This window comes from Sebastes umbrosus, chromosome 2 (assembly GCF_015220745.1).
Source record: "Sebastes umbrosus isolate fSebUmb1 chromosome 2, fSebUmb1.pri, whole genome shotgun sequence".
In the NCBI taxonomy this organism is placed as follows: Eukaryota; Metazoa; Chordata; class Actinopteri; order Perciformes; family Sebastidae; genus Sebastes; species Sebastes umbrosus.
In genome coordinates, this window is record NC_051270.1 from 33047642 (window position 1) to 33064903 (window position 17262).

The following is a 17262-nucleotide window of genomic DNA, read 5'->3' on the forward strand; positions in this document are numbered from 1 at the left end:
GGAAATTAGTTTCTCCTGAGTATCACTTGTGCGATATTCCTCTCATGACATGCAAGGAAGGAAATAAAATACCTTGGCCATTTTCTCACTGATGATTTGAATGACGACAGAGATATTTATCGACAGTGTTGTTCTCATTCACTTTGCACTCATACCTATGAAAAGTAATGCACTGTTTGTATATAACCAACGTAATCAGGAGCCAAGACGTACAGGGCTGCCTTTAAAGAAGTCAGGTGAGGTAGTATAAAGAGTCCGAGGTCGGGGTGGACAGATGGGTCAAACAAACATCAGGCTTTCCAGTGTGAAACCAAGTCAATGTTGACTTATTTTACCTCACTTTTGGTACGTATCTTGCATACTTCACTAACACCACATGCGTAAGTTACGTAACAAACGTTCTTATTTTACGTAAACAAACTTACTTATTTTAATCCAAACCAGGATCTTTTACTAAACCTAACCAAGTAGTTTTGTTGCCTAAACAGATTCTGCATTGCAGGGTCACTGATCGTTCGTGTTGCTGGACATTCGTAGGAGAACGAACGAAAAATGAAAATTTACTTTTTCATAAGATATCATACAAACCATTTTATGAGGATACGTTAACTATATGCTCAGGCCCATATGTTACTTTGCAAGTTTAGTATGTATCCTGTCAATGTAAAATGTTCATTATTTACAGTTTTCTGCACACCTACTGTATCTATACACCCAACTCGTCACATACTGACGCTTGGTCAGGACCCCTTGGCGTCACTTTCCAACGCAATGAGTAGCTCAGCGCGTCAAACTATGACGCTCCACTACGGTTGCAGTACACACTTACAGTAAACTGGTTAACGTTGTGAATTCCACGAAAAACACTTGCTTATGTTTAGGCATTTTTGGAGGAGCACTGCCCGTGTCTTTTCGCGCCCATGTAAGTCAATTTGCTCACACAGGACGTAAAGCGCCATAGAACTCCGCGGCTCGCGATCTTCAGCGATAGTTTCAGCAAAGCTCAAACAGAGCGTTTCAGACAGAGGGTGAAAAGAGGTCCTGCAGCACAGCTGGTATGAGAAAAATAAAGCGTTTTTTTAACAATAAACCATGTAGACATGTTCTAGTAGAAACCCAAAATACAAGTATGCACCTGAACATAAGCAGAATAGGTCCTCTTTAATCAGCCCTAGGAAGAGCTGCACTCCCTGGACTCCCAGGCTTAGAAGTCACTGGCGACATAATGTGATTTTTTTTTAATTGAATGATACATTTTTGTGGTTTTATCTTATATTTTCTTTACTTTTTTATTGCGTATGGCTTCTTGTTAGTCTGAAATAGTTTGAATTGAATTGAATAACGCCACTAAAAAATACACTATTACAGTAAATCCCAGGTTTTCAGACAAGTCTTACCAAACGCAGAGCCCCATACAGGTTTAAAGGATATGTTGAAGATATATATGTGAAATATAATAAATTAATTTTGTTTCTGCATCCCACAGTACTGGGATGATCATTACCTCCGGTGGAATACAGCAGACTATCCAGGTGTGGCCAATGTGAGATTTCCTGACCATCTCATTTGGAAGCCAGACATTCTGCTGTATAACAGGTAGGTGTTGTAAAGACAGAGCCGCTGGGCGCTGCTTTGTAATTGGATATGCAAGGTGTCACACTCAGCATGCATGCATTGTCCTCTGCGCAATATAATGGAGGGGTCTCAGAGGGATGATGCATTTTTGGATTTTTGTGTTCCAGAGTTAAAAACAAGGTTGTTACATTGGCGCCGACTGTGATACAGTAGACACAGCAAAAATGATTTTTCTGAAAGGAATGATTTGTTTTGGCTCTTTTATTTTGTGCCGAGAATATGAGAAATACTTAAGGCTTTATGCAAGAACCACATCACTACTAACATATTCATCCTTAGTATCTTATCTTTGGTATAAACAAAATATAAAAGTAGTCCAGACAAGAATCATGCACAGATACCTGTAAAATAACCTGTTTGCTTTAATAATTAAATGCCTTGCGAATTAATTATTTGAAATATGTTACTGGATTCAACTAAAATAAAAATTTGAGTAATTAAATAAAACCTTCCTCTTGAGTGCCACCCATTTTTAAAAACGGTCTTTTAGCCTCTAATTTCCTGTCTTTTGACTGCTAAATTTATTATGTTTTCATCTTGCTGATTTCTGACAGCAGGACTTGAAACTCTGTACTGTGAAGTTCTTCTTTTTGCTCTTGTTTAACATTATTGTCAATGAAACTTGCCCACAAATGGAAATGGAACAAGAAGCCTTAGACAGCAATATGGGGGCGTTGGTTTTGCTAATGATCAAATCTCGCAAACGTGAGCAGGTCAGGTGGCATTCATCAAGTTGAAACGAGCAATTTAGGACAAGTTTGTGCTGTTAAGAGGGTGTGCTGAATCTGATGGTACAAAGTAAGAGAGGCTCAGCACATGAAAATGAAAAGGTTCTTGTATGAGACCCATTTCATTAATTTAAAGGTCAAACTTGATTTTTTGGAAAACATGTGCTTTCATATTGTTGGTCCAACCAACACACGAGTTGCAGCAAACATTTAGTTATTCTTTTAAATGGTACTTATTAGCCTAATTTCAATTTAAACCCCATTTTTTAAAAGGATAACTTTGGTATTTTTCAACCTGAACCCTATTTTCCCATAATTTTGTGTCTAAGTGACTAATGGGAACAATACTTTTTGAAACTGGTCCTGTATTGAGGGAGAACGCTGCAGCCGCTAAACAAACTATAATGTAATCATTAAGGGCAACCTGGTACCGTCATTTTACGTCCACTAAAAGTGCTCGTTTTTTTTTCACTGACAGGCTCAGATTGTTATTATAGGTGTCTGACAACATTATGGAAAGGACCCTACAGAGAAATAAAACCTTTTGCTTTCTGTTTGTCATTGTGTCATGTGACCAGTTGCCGGAAGACAATGGTGGAAACGTGAGTGACAGTTGGAGAGAGGAGTGCCATGGGACACCAGTGTTATCAGAGTTTGTTGTGTTGGAGTACAGTAAGCGTAGCTTAGTGTTATCTAAAAGATTTTCAATGTCATGGCTGAATATTTAGATGATATCGACAATGTGGATGCAACACAAGATTTCAGGGATCGGATCAAGCGAAAGGTATCAAAAATGTTTTACTTCTCTGTAGGGTCCTTTCCATAAGGTTGTCAGACACTTCTAATAACAATCTGAGCCTGTCAGTGACAAAAAAAAGCACTTTTAGTGAACGTAAACTGACAGTGCCAGGTTTCCTCAAATGATTACATTACAGCTTGTTTAGTGGCTGGCGGCTGCAGCGTTCTCCCTCAATACTGGACCAATTTCAAAGTGCTGTCCCCATTAGTCACTTAGACACAAAATCATGGGAAAATAAAGTCCAGGCTGAAAAATACCACGTTATCCTTTAATGTCTCACCTATAAATGGGCCAAATTTGACAAAACAGTATATAGGCACTAGTTTTAAGAAGAGAGGGCTATGCCAGCATACACAAGCAGTTAGTAACTACTTTGTTTCCTTCAAAATAAATCCCAAATAGAATAGAATATTATTTCACACCAGAGTGTAAAATTGCCTTGAGCTCACCAGAACATAAAAGCTACCTGAAAAAAATAAATATATTCAGGTGGCTACAAGTCAGAATATGTTGAAATATTTAGGCTTCTGCTCTTGTTTCATGAGCTCTGCAATACATCAGACCACACGTTGTCATAGGACTTATTCAGAATATCCTGTGGAGAGAAACCCACAAGCAGAAAATGAAAGATAAATAAGCCTCACTATTGCACAAAACAAACTGAAACCTCATTCCTTTTGGAACATTTGCATTTACAATTTGTTTAATTTACAATTTACAAGCGTGGAAGATCAATATGCATGAAGCGAATATACTTAATTAGGTTAGGTTAATCAGAGTTGTTGCTATAAATTAAACAATGTATGGCTCGTACTGTTAGGTAAGCTTCAGAGACCGTCCAAGGTTAGTGGGGCCGTGCAGTTTAAATTTATTCAGTACAGTCTGGAAGAGAGCTTTGGAGCAATAAATCATTCAGACAAATGAATAAACTTTGTACAAATAAGACGGGAGAAAGAGCATCTTATTATATGTCCCTAACGGAAAATGCTACACAGATCACCATTAATCAATCTTTAAAAGAAAGATCTGAACAGATCACATTAGAGGCACTCTACTCTCCCATCGACTAATGATGGGAAGAAGCATTGTACTTCATTTGTCATTGTCCCTCTGAGGACAGCCTTGATTTGAGACTCTGTGAATTAGACACTGCTGAATGTTTAGGCTTTTTTTTCCCTTTCAACTTCAGCTCAACCATGTCTCAACCTCTGGGGAGTTAATTCAGAGGGAGTGAACTGTGGGTATAGCAAGGGAGAATGAGGGCGACCACTGAATAACCATCTCCAGGGAAATTTTGCATAATTTGGGGCTCTTCGTGTGCTGTGTACCTGCTTTCTCTAACTCATTATGCTGTGTTCACACTACAAGCAACAAAACGGCCAGCATGCTACATTGTCTCGGAGTCGCCGTTGAAGTGTTGCTCAAGCGCTCACACATAGTTCTGTCGTTAAATAGCACTGGGAACTGGCTAACAGCATTTTTTTAGGCGGAAAAGAACAGAGTGAAACAAAAACATATGATTGGTTGACGCTTCACTGCGTCATCGGAGCATTGTAAAAAATTGAGACCAGCTCAACCAGAGAGATTTCAGAAAGGAGACGGTGCACCAAGAGTCAGTTTCTGGTCTCTGTGTCACATGGGTTTCGCCACTGCCCCGCCACGAGTATATTAACTAAGTCAATTAAAAAGAATGTAGGAAATACAAAGATTTACTTCAAAAAACGTATTTCAGAAACACGTTTGTTTGATTGTTTTTGTTGAACCTATTCTTTTCAGTCTCCTCCACATTGACACAGAGCTGTGCACTTTAACGCAGCGATGAAGTGCGGCATGTGGCGAGCTTCCATGCAGTGTCTATGGAAAGCTGTGGCGGCTGCTCCCGATCTTTGATTCTGTGGCGAAGTGCGGCCAAACTAAAAGTTGGGAAATTTAACTTTTAGCAGCAAAGTGCGGCCAGAGAGGACCCGCAGCCAATCAGTGAACAGATCCTGTGACTCCTGTGACATGTTGTCCTATGTTACAAAGAATTTCTTCTCGCTTGAAACACATGAACACGCCTCCCGGCTGCAGGAAAATTTTATTTAAAACTTCACCGCTGCCTGGTGTGAATTTGACTTTTTGTTGCATTTGCAATGCCCCCGACAGCCTTTCTTACAGCCACAACTTAAGGATTCAAGGACTGACTGACCAACATATTCTCACTCCCTACTTGTCAAATATCGCCGCTTGGTCAGTGCCTCTCGACATCGGAGTCCGACGCACGGGGTACCACTCTTGCTTTACTTTTAGACGGATCAGGGATGGCCTGTCAATATACGCTCGCTACATGCATAGTGCCCTTTCAAAATAAACTTCCGTTTTCACAGGAAGTTAGGTTTAGGCAACACAACATCTTATTGTACTCTTTCTTGTGTCGAATAACGCCGCGGGTGGGTTTACATTGGAGTTAATTGAAAGCCCAGTTCATCACATACTGCTGCTAAAGGGTGCCTCTGTACGTCGGTTTCCGATGCACTTACCAAATGGCCACAATGGTCCATTCAACCCCAGTCTGTTGAGAAGACATACAGTATTTGGTGCCACCTCAAGTGCTTGTCCCCATTAGTGTCCTCCTTGGTATACTGCTCCTTTGAGTCAAGTCAAGTCAATTTTTATTTATGACATGACACTTTTCATATAGAGCAGGTCTAGACCGTACTCTTTACAGAGGCCCAACATTCCCCCATGAGCACACTGTGCGACGGCGGCAAGAAAATACTTCTCTTTAACAGAAAGAAACCTTGAGCAGAACCAGGCTCTGTTTGGGAGGCTGTCTGCCTCGACCAGTTGGGTTAGTAGAGACAGAGAGAGGTGCAGCACCAGTGCACCCTTAGTGGGGGGGAATCATTCAACATTCCTCTTCCTTTCTTTGTGAACAACTCAAGACGAGCTTGATTGAGCTTGAGTTGGCTGCTGGTGCGATCGTAGAGGAGAATTGTGAAGCGCTCTACCATGGAAATGACCTCCTCTGGAATGCTATTTACGGCCTCACTCTCTGGGGCCCTACTGCCATATTTCATGGGTCTTGTCAAAGGCACCAAAAAGCATTCCAGAAGAGGTCATTTCTATTGTGGAGCGCTTCACAAGTCTCCTCTGTGATCACACCAGCAGCCAGCTCAACATCAATGAAGCTTGTCTTGGGTGTTCATAAAGAAAGGAAGAGAACATTATTGGAACATTAATTTTAATTTTCAATACAAAATGATTTATCATCATTATTATTGTATATTTCCACCACATCTGTTCCATTCACTGTCGGTAGCTCATCCAAATGAATGTTGCATTCTCATAATTAATAGCGGCTCTTGCAAATGTTTATATCACTGTGTGAATTTATTAAAATGTTTTTCCACTCAAGCTGTACTCTGGTTACAGTTAACTCTGCAGTAAATACTGATGTAGCTCCCTGTCGTCCACAGTGCTGATGAACGATTTGATGCTACTTTCCACACCAACATTTTGATCAACAACTCTGGCACCTGTTCCTACTTACCTCCAGGTAAGAGTCATAATCTCAGTCCTTCGTCATTGGAAATGTTAGACGTTGAATCATTGCTCCTTTCCTCTGCTGTTTTCTTTTTTGCACCTGCTATTCACAGTTAACTTACATTAGCAGCAATGTAAAGATGGTCTTCTATATTGTATCTAATAAAAGACATGCTATTTTTTAATCAAACCACTTAACTAAACCTTGTATTCTACCTCCAGAGTCGGAAAGAGAATGCACATACTGTAAATATGTGAAAATTATATTTAATGTGATGAAAAGTAGTGATGAGGTCTGGAGCACACAGTTATAGAGCTTTTAAAAAAAGTGGTAAGAAATACAAAATCAAGTCCTTAATCAATTGTGGTAACAATCATACTCATACATAATAAAACATTATAATAAGACTCATACATCATTTTGATTTCATGATGGTGCTCTCAAGCTGTATTTATACATTGAACATAATTTCTTAATTTAACACTAAATTAAGAAATGAATCTATCTTGATTGTTTTTATGATATATATTTATATACTGTATGCCATGGCAGTATGTCATTGGCTGTAAGCAATGCCCAGAACCTGTCACTCCTAAAACCGTGTTAACGTTGTTCGCCTCGCTCAGAGGTCTTCCTTACCATAATAACACTACTTTAGGAGCAACGGAATTCAGATGGTGGCTTTACACTCTGTGGCTCACGTTACCGCAGTTTCACAAACGTGTCGGAGAACTACGGTGGCCTTCAGGTAACGTAAAAACCTTGAAAGGCTTTGTACGCCACGCAAACATCCACAGTTAGGTTTAGGCAAGAAAACCACAAACTTGGGTTCAGACAAGAAAACCACTTAGTTAGGGTAAGGGAAAAACATCACGGTTGTGCTTTAAGTAAGTACATAAACTAAGTAAAATGCGTACGGAAACAACTACAGAAAACACGTCACCAACGTTAATAAAAAACGTGACAATGCAACAATCAACAAAAAGGCAAACAAAAGGCTTTTTATACGCTAAACGCCTTGTGCATTATCGTGGCATTTATACGCCTTTTCGTGCGAACGGGCTGGTAGAAACATGGCGGTGCAACATGGTGGACTCCATGAAGAGGACCCGCTCCCTATGTAGATATAAAGGGATCGTTCTAAGCTAACAAAAACACAACTATTCTTAGTTTCAGGTTATTATACACCAATGAAAACATAGATATGAATTTTATTTTCCATTTCTGCTCGATCCCCTGAAATGTTAAACACTGGTCCTTTAAAATGGTCGTATCCAAGTAACAGTAATTTCATGTGAAATGCTCCGAACACACGGATCCATCACTATCGCACTCTGTCAGTGGCACTTTGAGCAGCGATGCACTTTTCCTGAACCAGCCTCTTCTGACCCACTGATGCCAGACTGTGCAGTCTTAAAAGACAAATTATGTAAAAACCACCAACCCATCTGTACAAACACACACACACACACACACACACACACACATGCATGCACACATTGAAACAGAAGGCCTTCCTGTCACAGCTGGTGATTACTGTTCTCTCTGGCAGGCTCTTCTTCCCTCCTTTTTTCTCTTACCACGCCAAAGCGCTGGCCTGCCTCGCCGCAGCATCTTAATCAATACCAGCGTAAATAGCTCCATCATTGAATTTTTTCTGGATTGATTGCCTCTGTCACAAGCAAATTGCCTCTCAACTTTGTTCCAAATGAACCGTCATTGAATGCCATATTGGCGCAAAATCAGCCGCCACTTGAGCTCAACACAACTGCATTAAATGAGTAAATCCGTACGCAGATGTGACCTTGACGGCCGTTCCAAATAATTTCCTGATAACATGTCTTTGTCACTGAGGTTCATTGCAGTAAATAGTCATTTTTTTCTGCTCCCCATCTCTATTCACTCCCTGCTGAGGTTTATCATCTTCACGGCACCGGGAGAGACCTTGTTTACTGCCGACGTCTCATATCTTTCTTAAATGTGGATGGAAATTAGTTTGGTGCCAGCCTCTACTGAGGGATTACCGGCCACTTTCATCTCATTGTCATATTGGATTTTTTACTCTCGTTAGGATGGATGGCACTTGGACTCCATATCTCGTCGGAGTAAAACCTCTTTAGCTGTTGGGCGCCGTCATTTCTTTTTCCCATCTCCCTCTGCTTCGTATATTGCAGAGTAGTTGAGACTCTATCAGAGCTCTGAATACCACTCCATACATTTCTGTCTGTCTCTTCAGTAGCCGTCTACATTTGAAGTACATATCAAAGCAAGTCTTTCTTTTAAGGGGAGACACTCCAGGCAAAAACATTGTTTTTCATACCCTGATACATTTTTAGATTTGGGCTATTTTGCTTCCATAATATGTCTTCTTTAGCTGGGTTGCCACCAAAAGTAGTCCCTGGGACTACTTTTCAAGGAACTAAAAGGTTCCTTCAGCCCACTGTTGTCTGCGTTTCCACCGAGGTCTAAAGACTTGCAAAGATAGACAAATTAGTCCGCTGATTGGTGGTTGCAGCGGTAAATACACTCTGCAGCCTGCAGTTCAATGTGCCCGCCTGTTTCATCTAAAAAACACCCTGGAAAAAATAAATGTTTGGTCTCACTGCGACGATATTTACTGCTCCATAGTATTTACTGATGCACGTTGGATGTAATAAATGAATTGCAGAGGAGGAAAATGAAACTAAGAGCGTCTGTCTCCACAGTAAATCATCTGTTGAGTGTTTGAGGGTTATTTATTTATGCTTTAGATTGTTAACGCCATGAAACAATCAGAAAATAACTTTTTATTCTCTCATTCACAGCACCACCACGCTACGTCTCCCTCTTTTCTACTGCTCGCCCTCTCAGCTCGCTCGCACGATCTCTCTCCGACCGCAGAGCCTAACTTTAATTTATAATGTTAGAAAACAAAGAGAAATGTTCTCCCTTCATTCTAAATCCAGTCCTAAATCGATACTAGACTACTTCCTTGTTTTATGAATGAAGCGGTACACGAGTTGAAGCAGCAGTGCTGTGTGTGTTCACCCTGAAAGTTACTGTACTTTCAGAAAGTACTACCACCTAACCAGGGCCTTTTTGGGAGTAAAAGGTCCCAGGAACTTAATTTAGACTTTGGTCCCTGCGGTCGAAATGCAAAGAGCTCCTCAAAAGGTTCTTAGATCCAGGGGAAAGTAGTCAAAATGGCGCTTTTCAGACTAGTGGAAAGAAAACATCCAAAAATTGAGATTTAGGTTTTTATTTTACTACAATTTGTCTATTTGCGTCTGTAGATTTCTCCTAAATTCACCAAAAGTTAGCATTAGATAATGCCTCATTTAAATATTTAAACATAACATTTCAGAAAACCTGTAATACAAAAAACAATTATCTTACTGTAAGCCATCAACTGGGGAAGTTTCATGGTGTTATCTATTAGCTAAAAATGTTATCCTATTCACCTGTAGTGTCTCACCACAACAGGGATCTTCAAGAGCACCTGCCACATCGATGTGCGCTGGTTCCCCTTCGATGTCCAGAGATGTGACCTGAAGTTCGGCTCCTGGTCGTACGATGGCTGGTCTCTGGACTTGAAGATGTTGGAGGCGGACATCACCAGCTACATCCCCAACGGAGAGTGGGATCTTGTCGGTAAAGAGGGAACTGGTGGCCTGTGAAGAGGATTGATATTCAAAATTCAAAAAGTGTTTCCATAACTTTTCACTCCACACATTTCCTGCCAGAGTAGACTGTGTTTTGTTTCGTCTGACAGAGGTTCCCGGACGGAAGAACGAGCGTTTCTACGACTGCTGCGAGGAGCCGTACCCTGACGTTACCTTCACCGTGGTGATGAGGAGACGGACCCTCTACTACGGCCTCAACTTGCTCATCCCGTGTGTCCTGATCTCCACTCTGGCCCTGCTCGTCTTCCTCCTGCCTGCTGACTCTGGAGAGAAGATCTCACTGGGTTAGGAACACACACACACACACACTGGAAATCACTTGTCTAGCTCTGCTTCATTGCAGAAGTGAAAAGTAGTGCACTCACTATTGTTGGGAGATGACATATTGTAGTCACATTAAGTAGTGCAATGCAACCTTTTTTGGCAACATTGCTGAAATGCTCAACATGTCATTAATGGCAGTGCAGAATTTTCTACTGTTTTAAATTTACCACCATTTCATTATTTATTGTTTTTATACACATTGACCAGAAAAACAGAAACGCCTAGACACTGTAATGCAATCCATTGCAACTGTCCAATAGAGAGCTAAGTCACACCCCTTCCGGGGGACCACCATGGGACCTTATTTCAGAAAAAATATGAACGGTAGTTGACTTAGAGAGACAAATATGTTTTTGATCCTGTTTGAATTGTTCCGCGAATCACACATATGATGTTTGTCAATTTAAAAGATGATTTTACAAGTCAATAAAGTCACAGGGTCTTACTCGTTCTTTCTCTTCCCGGCTGATAAAAAGACCAGGAGTTGCTGGATGAAACACATCAGGAAAGATAACGTTACATCTGTGCGTGGTCATAGCTAAGTTATCCAACTAGCTATTGTTGGTGACGTATATTGTGCGAGACGAGAGATGTAGTTCACTGAGCGGTTTCACACAAAACTAAATGATACTACGACAAACTGTGACTTTCTTCACTTGCAAAATTATCTTTTAAATTGACAAACATCACATGTGTGATTCATGGAGCAATTCAAACGGGCTAAAAAAATGTTTGTCTCTCACCGTTGACTATATTGTACATATTCTTTCCGAAATACGGTCCACCGGGAGGGGAGGGACTTCACCTCTCTACAGTACATTAAATTCTTCCCTTGTGAACTTATTGACCGTTTCAACGGAATTGCATTGCTAGGCAACAGCTTGGGTCCATGTTAACGTAATGTTGCGTCCGAAATTCCATACTAACATGCTATTTAGTACGCTAAAACAGTATGTGAGATATTTTAGTATGTCCTAAACCTTAGTATGGAACCAATAGTATGTGAATTGCGTACTATTTATGGTGAAATATTACAGTATAGAACGCTAGACACTACGGTGGCATTAATATCCCACAATGCAATGCGGTAGTGACGACAAAGTCACAACAGACATTGACAGACAGCTCTGTAACGTCAATAACGATTAAATTTAACTGTAAATATAAGATTTCACTTTGTTACTTATAACATATATTCTAAATTACAAATAGTAATACAGACTTTTATTATCACAAATAGTCGTTTTGTTCACATGAGGTTGGCACGGGTTACCATGGTTACACGTCTCCAACCAGCAAAGACGCTCTCAGGAAGTGACGACGTAAATTACTGCTCAGTGCATCCGAAAAGATACATACTGCTGTTTATTCACAAAAAAATATGTTGAACGTTGGTACACATGTTGGGTATGTAGTTCATATGCGATTTCAGACACAACATTTCACAACCATTGCAACAGGAAATAAACTGGGACCCATTTGGAATGTTTCTGTTTCCAACTGTGAAATGGTCTATATTATATATTTGCTTAAATACTTAATATTTACTTTAATTTTTTAACATTTTTCTTAAATTGTTGTTGACAGAGGGGTCGATTCAACTCAGTGGTAAATTTGACTGTAGTTTGTGATGTTGTCGTATTGGATTGCATTATGTTTCAAGGATTTTCTCATATTTTTGTTCCTCTATGTGTAAAGACGGTAGAAAAATATTTCAATCAGCGCTTGGATAAAGGAATTCAGAGGACCCATGGCACATACTTCCACCAAGGCTCCACTAAATTTGGCATTGTTATTTTATTTGCAAGTGGATCTGGAACTGCATCAAAATACACATAGTAATATACACTCAAGTCATTCAAGTACAGGCGCCAGTTAATGAGAACATTCTGAACCCTATGTACAGTATTTTCTAAACTGTGTTAGTTTCCAATCATTGCAAGCCAAAGCAGAGATGATTTATTTCTGTTGGCTCACCTCTGTGTCCCCGGGCTGCTGCTAGGGGGCAATGCTTCATATTTGTAGACTACATGAATCAGAAACATCTCTCTATACATGTTTTACTAGACCTATAAGTTTGACTGACTGCCTTTCTCACCTCAGTGACCTGTCGTGCACCTCAACTTTCCAACATAAAAACTTACACACAACTCTCACACACACACACACACACACACACACACCATACTATCATATGCTGCTGTTGCATTGGTAATATAATGTGTAGGCAGGGCTGTAGTCAAGTGCAACTTAATCAAATCCAAGTCAAGTCCAAAACCAGGTCCAGTCGAGTCTGAGTCAAGACCAAGTCCTACGCAGTCGAGTCCTGTTGAAGACCATAATAGGCAATAGTGTTTTTCCAAAGCTAATATAGTGATTAATGAGTTAGGATGGACAGAATTAATGTATCTATAAACAATATTGATCTATCTTCTAACATCAAACCAATCAATGCATAGAATTTAGGTTTGAGGATCATTATAGTCTAACGCAGTGGTTCCCAAACTTTTTCTGTCAAGCCCCCTTTCGATGATATACGAACATTGTAAAATTAACTTCAAATGTTAAAATTGAAGTTAGGAACATTGCAACAACTTACATTTCCCCATTAAACAGTAGATTTTTCAAACTGAATTAGTGTGCAAGAAAATAAAAAATCCTACATATAGAATAATGACTGATCAAAGACAAGATGTGCAAGTTACTCAGTGCTTTCCCTGCATAGGTCACATTCCTATGCATAGGCACATTCCTATTCCTAAATGTAAATTGCGTTACATTTTAGTGAGCTTCATACTGTCTGCCGCCAGTATTTTAAGACACACAACACACTGTGGTCTCTCTTCTTGGCGGACCATAGTGCTTGTAAAGCCCAGGGACAGATATGCCTCGTTATATTTTCTTGCTTTTACCTTTTTTTGTGCCGTTGTTGTGGTGGTCGCGTCGCCTGTTACAGCTGTACCAGACTTGCAATCTGATTTGCGTTTCATACCAGTCACAAATCTGTCCATTTTGGTACATCGCTTCGCTCGTACGCATCTCTTATTTTTTTCTCTTTCTGTGTCGCTCTGTGTCTTTCTCGCTCTCTTTGTGTCGCTGTATGTGTCTCTCTCTCTCTCTCTCTCTGGTTTTGCCGCTAGTCGGTCTGACACATGAGCCGCTCTGGGGGGCGTGGTTGGAACACAGTGCATGTCACGTCGGTTCCGCTTGATTTCTTTTTATTTTATTTTTATTTCTTAGGTGCAACCATATGATATAGTGCCCTATCTTTACAACTTGTTTGCAATTGTATTTGTTATAATTTTATTTTATATTGTTTTACTGGTGTGTGTGTGTGTGTGTGTGTGTGTGTGTGTGTGTGTGTGCCACTGTGTGTTTGTGTGTGCCTGTGTGTGTGGGTTGTTGATGAAGCCGCGCCCCCCCTGTAGTTCCACTGCGCCCCCGCTAGGGGGCGCGCCCCCCAGTTTGGGAACCACTAGTCTAACGTCACATTCATAAACCTTGAATTTGATCAAATATTTGCTACTGACGTTTCTACTATGGAACCACCTCCAATATGCCCACAAACAGGGACATTTTCATTAAGTTGCCGTTGAAGTGTTGCTCAGGCGCTCATTGACGTAGTTATGTCGTTAAATAGAACTGGTTAACAGACTGTTGCTGTGTCGCTCGTAGTGTGACTCTACAGGTCATTTTCAATGGAAGCCGGTAACATAAAGTTACAAATCAATGGCCGACACTTGTCGCTGCATTACGGGTGTGACGCGGTACAAATAAAGTTGAGCTGGTCTCGACTTTTTTAAGCGCTACAATAACGACCAATTATATGTTTTTGTTTCACTCTGTTTTGTTCCATCTAAAAAAAAAATGCAGTTAGCCAGTTCCCAGTGCTATTTAACGACATAACTTCGTCAACGAGCGCTTGAGCATTTCAAAGGCGACTCCCCAACAATGTAGCTGGCAACGCTGGCCGCTTTGTAGCTTTTGTTGCTCGTAGTGTGAACGTAGCATAAGAGTTGATATGTTGCCCCATAACAAGTCTTTTGTACATCTGATCCATTAATAGTTTCTGGATGTTGACACTCCTTCTTGATGGTGCCTATAAGTGAGGTGACAGATTTTATTGAAATGCTTTTACTTTAAATTGTATGCCACCATTACTGAACAAATGACTTGACTCTTGAAACCCTGAATGCTGCTTTATTTTATAATTTCATATTCAAATGTTTACAGGCTGCGTGGCTTCCTGCCTTGTTGGCTTGTTTTAACGCAGGTCAAAGAATACAGCTGAAAACTAATGAGATCATAATGAAGTTAAAATCTTTTACGGCCCAAGTGGTTTCAACACAGAGCCAACCATTCTATTATTCTCCAATTTTTCTCCATCTACAATAAATTCATATTCCCATTTGTCTCCTGGGTAATCAGCCGTCCTGTGAAAAACAATGTTTTTTTCATTAATCCACTTCCTCTGTGGCCTTGTGAAGTAATCTGATAATCAGCTCTGAGTGACTGACTGAACTGTCAGTGGACCGAGAAAACGCTTTTAATCTTATCTCAATTGTCACAGTTGACTTGAATGTTTGAGCCCGTTTCATGCATAAATTACACAGGCTTGGTGGAGGCAGTATCTGCGGGTGGGTGGTAGTGGTATGTGTGTGTGCGTGTGTTGGCTCATGTGCTCACAGATCTACTGCATATGAAGTCAGTATATCAACCCCGCCTCGCGTTGACATTATCATTTGAGAACGGTGAACTCTCAGTGAGGAATATGTTTTCATGGCAGCATTTATTCCCAGATTTAATTTAAATAAAATTGGGCTGTCATGAGAATTACGTTTGTAAAATACACAGATAGATCAACAGGAATATTATTGCGTGTGAATCTTTACTGTCATAGTCTCTGCATTATACATCTGCATTTTATCTCAGCGTTGTAAAGGGTTGTTTATATTAGAAGGTTCATCAGCAATACTGTGTTCATTGTATTCGTTTGTTTAAAGTGTCGGTTCATCCAAATCACTAAGCAAAAACATATTTCCCCGTGTGGTATCGAGCTATGCATATGGTTAAAGTTTTATTTTATTTTCTCCTCTGTACAATGCAGGTAATTGTAATTAAGTTTGTGGTGCTCAAAGCATTTTAAAGTAGCATTCAAAAAACTGATCAGCAAACATTTTCTTGAAACTTATTCATATTTTCTTCTTTTGGTAGAAAATAGTTCCTAATTATCCAGATTTGGATTATCCAGAGTATCTGACGCATTATTTCTGTTAAGATAAGTTGCTTTTGAGATATTCAGATGTAATTCTTCAAAACTTTGGGCAAAAATGTCATCAATAAAAGGAAATTATGTTCATGGCTGAAAACAACTAATTAGAAAATAGAAAAATACTGTATGGTTTTTATAATTTGGGTCAACGAAGGCTTAAATATGGAAGCCCTGAGACGCAAGTGAGGAAAAAATTAAACAGGTGGGGAAAAACAAATTTTTTTGCTAGGAGAAAAATAAAAGTTTTGCCAGGATAATTGTTCTAAGTTACTTTTTTCATCTGTAAAAACAGGTGAAAAAAAGTTTGCCAGGTGATTATTATTTTATTTAATTACTTTTTGTCAGGATGATGTTTTCAAAGTGTTAGTTGTTGTAATACTAATTTTCGCCACAAGAGGCTTAAAATTCAACTAGAAGCAAATGATGCTGGCAAAGCCTTTTGTCACCTGTTCTTAATTCATAAACACAGGACAGAAAACAATTTAGATCAGACTTGTCAAAATGGATCACCAGATTTTTTTTTCACTTGCCTCTCAGGGCTTCCGTACATAAATATTATTTTCTTTAAAATATAGTATTAGATATTATATGTACTGTAAACTACTCATAGCCATTTGAAAGGATTCACATGCTTGTCCTTGTTCCACAGATATAGGAATATATAAGAGAATGTAGACAGAAGTTAAGTGTTTTTCACAGGTGCCAAATGTGTATCAGCATACCTGCAGATAATTAAGATGTGACTCTTAATCCTGCTGAGAAGTTCAGTCTTTTAGTGAGACAGACAGAGAGCCGGTGGCTTAGCGATGTCAGCTCATTAGTGAAAACTCTGCTCACAGGTATTTTAAAGATACCAGTTTGTCTCTCTGTGCTTGTACCTTCTCGTAGTCAGTGACTGTGACACATTATAAGCTTCAACAGCTCCGCAATTCTAATTTCTCCTTCACATTTAGCTACAGTGCAGTACCCAATTGTGGAAGAATAGCATCAAATTTGAAACAGAGCAAAATTTGCATAAGAATATAAGGCATCAAAAATGGATGGGATGTATTGGAGGACTTTACGCAAAATAGCAACAGAATAGAACAGAGTACAATACAACTGGAAACACTTGAATGGAATTAAACAATGAGTATTCATAATATAAAAAATCTGGGAATAGCGCACTTAATCTTTTGCATATTATTACAAAATGATTTTTAAAGGTCCAGTGTGTAGGATTTAGTGGCATCTAGTGGTGTGGTTGCAGACTGCAACCAACTGAATACCCCTCCGCTCACCCCTTCCTTTCCAAGCGTGTAGGAGATCTCTGGTGG

At 39.7% G+C, this 17262-nt stretch overlaps 1 protein-coding gene across 3 annotated transcripts in view; it reads left to right on the forward strand.

Annotated features, from left to right (window-relative positions):
- LOC119502367 (neuronal acetylcholine receptor subunit alpha-7-like) overlaps positions 1-17262 on the forward strand; it is a 38563-nt gene that overhangs the window by 15527 nt on the left and 5774 nt on the right. For all 3 annotated transcript variants that reach the window (XM_037793328.1, XM_037793319.1, XM_037793311.1), the window contains 4 exons: positions 1487-1596; positions 6621-6700; positions 10151-10318; positions 10440-10634. In XM_037793328.1, coding sequence (XP_037649256.1) covers positions 1487-1596; positions 6621-6700; positions 10151-10318; positions 10440-10634 — 553 coding nt within the window. The remainder of the gene's footprint in view (positions 1-1486; positions 1597-6620; positions 6701-10150; positions 10319-10439; positions 10635-17262) is intronic.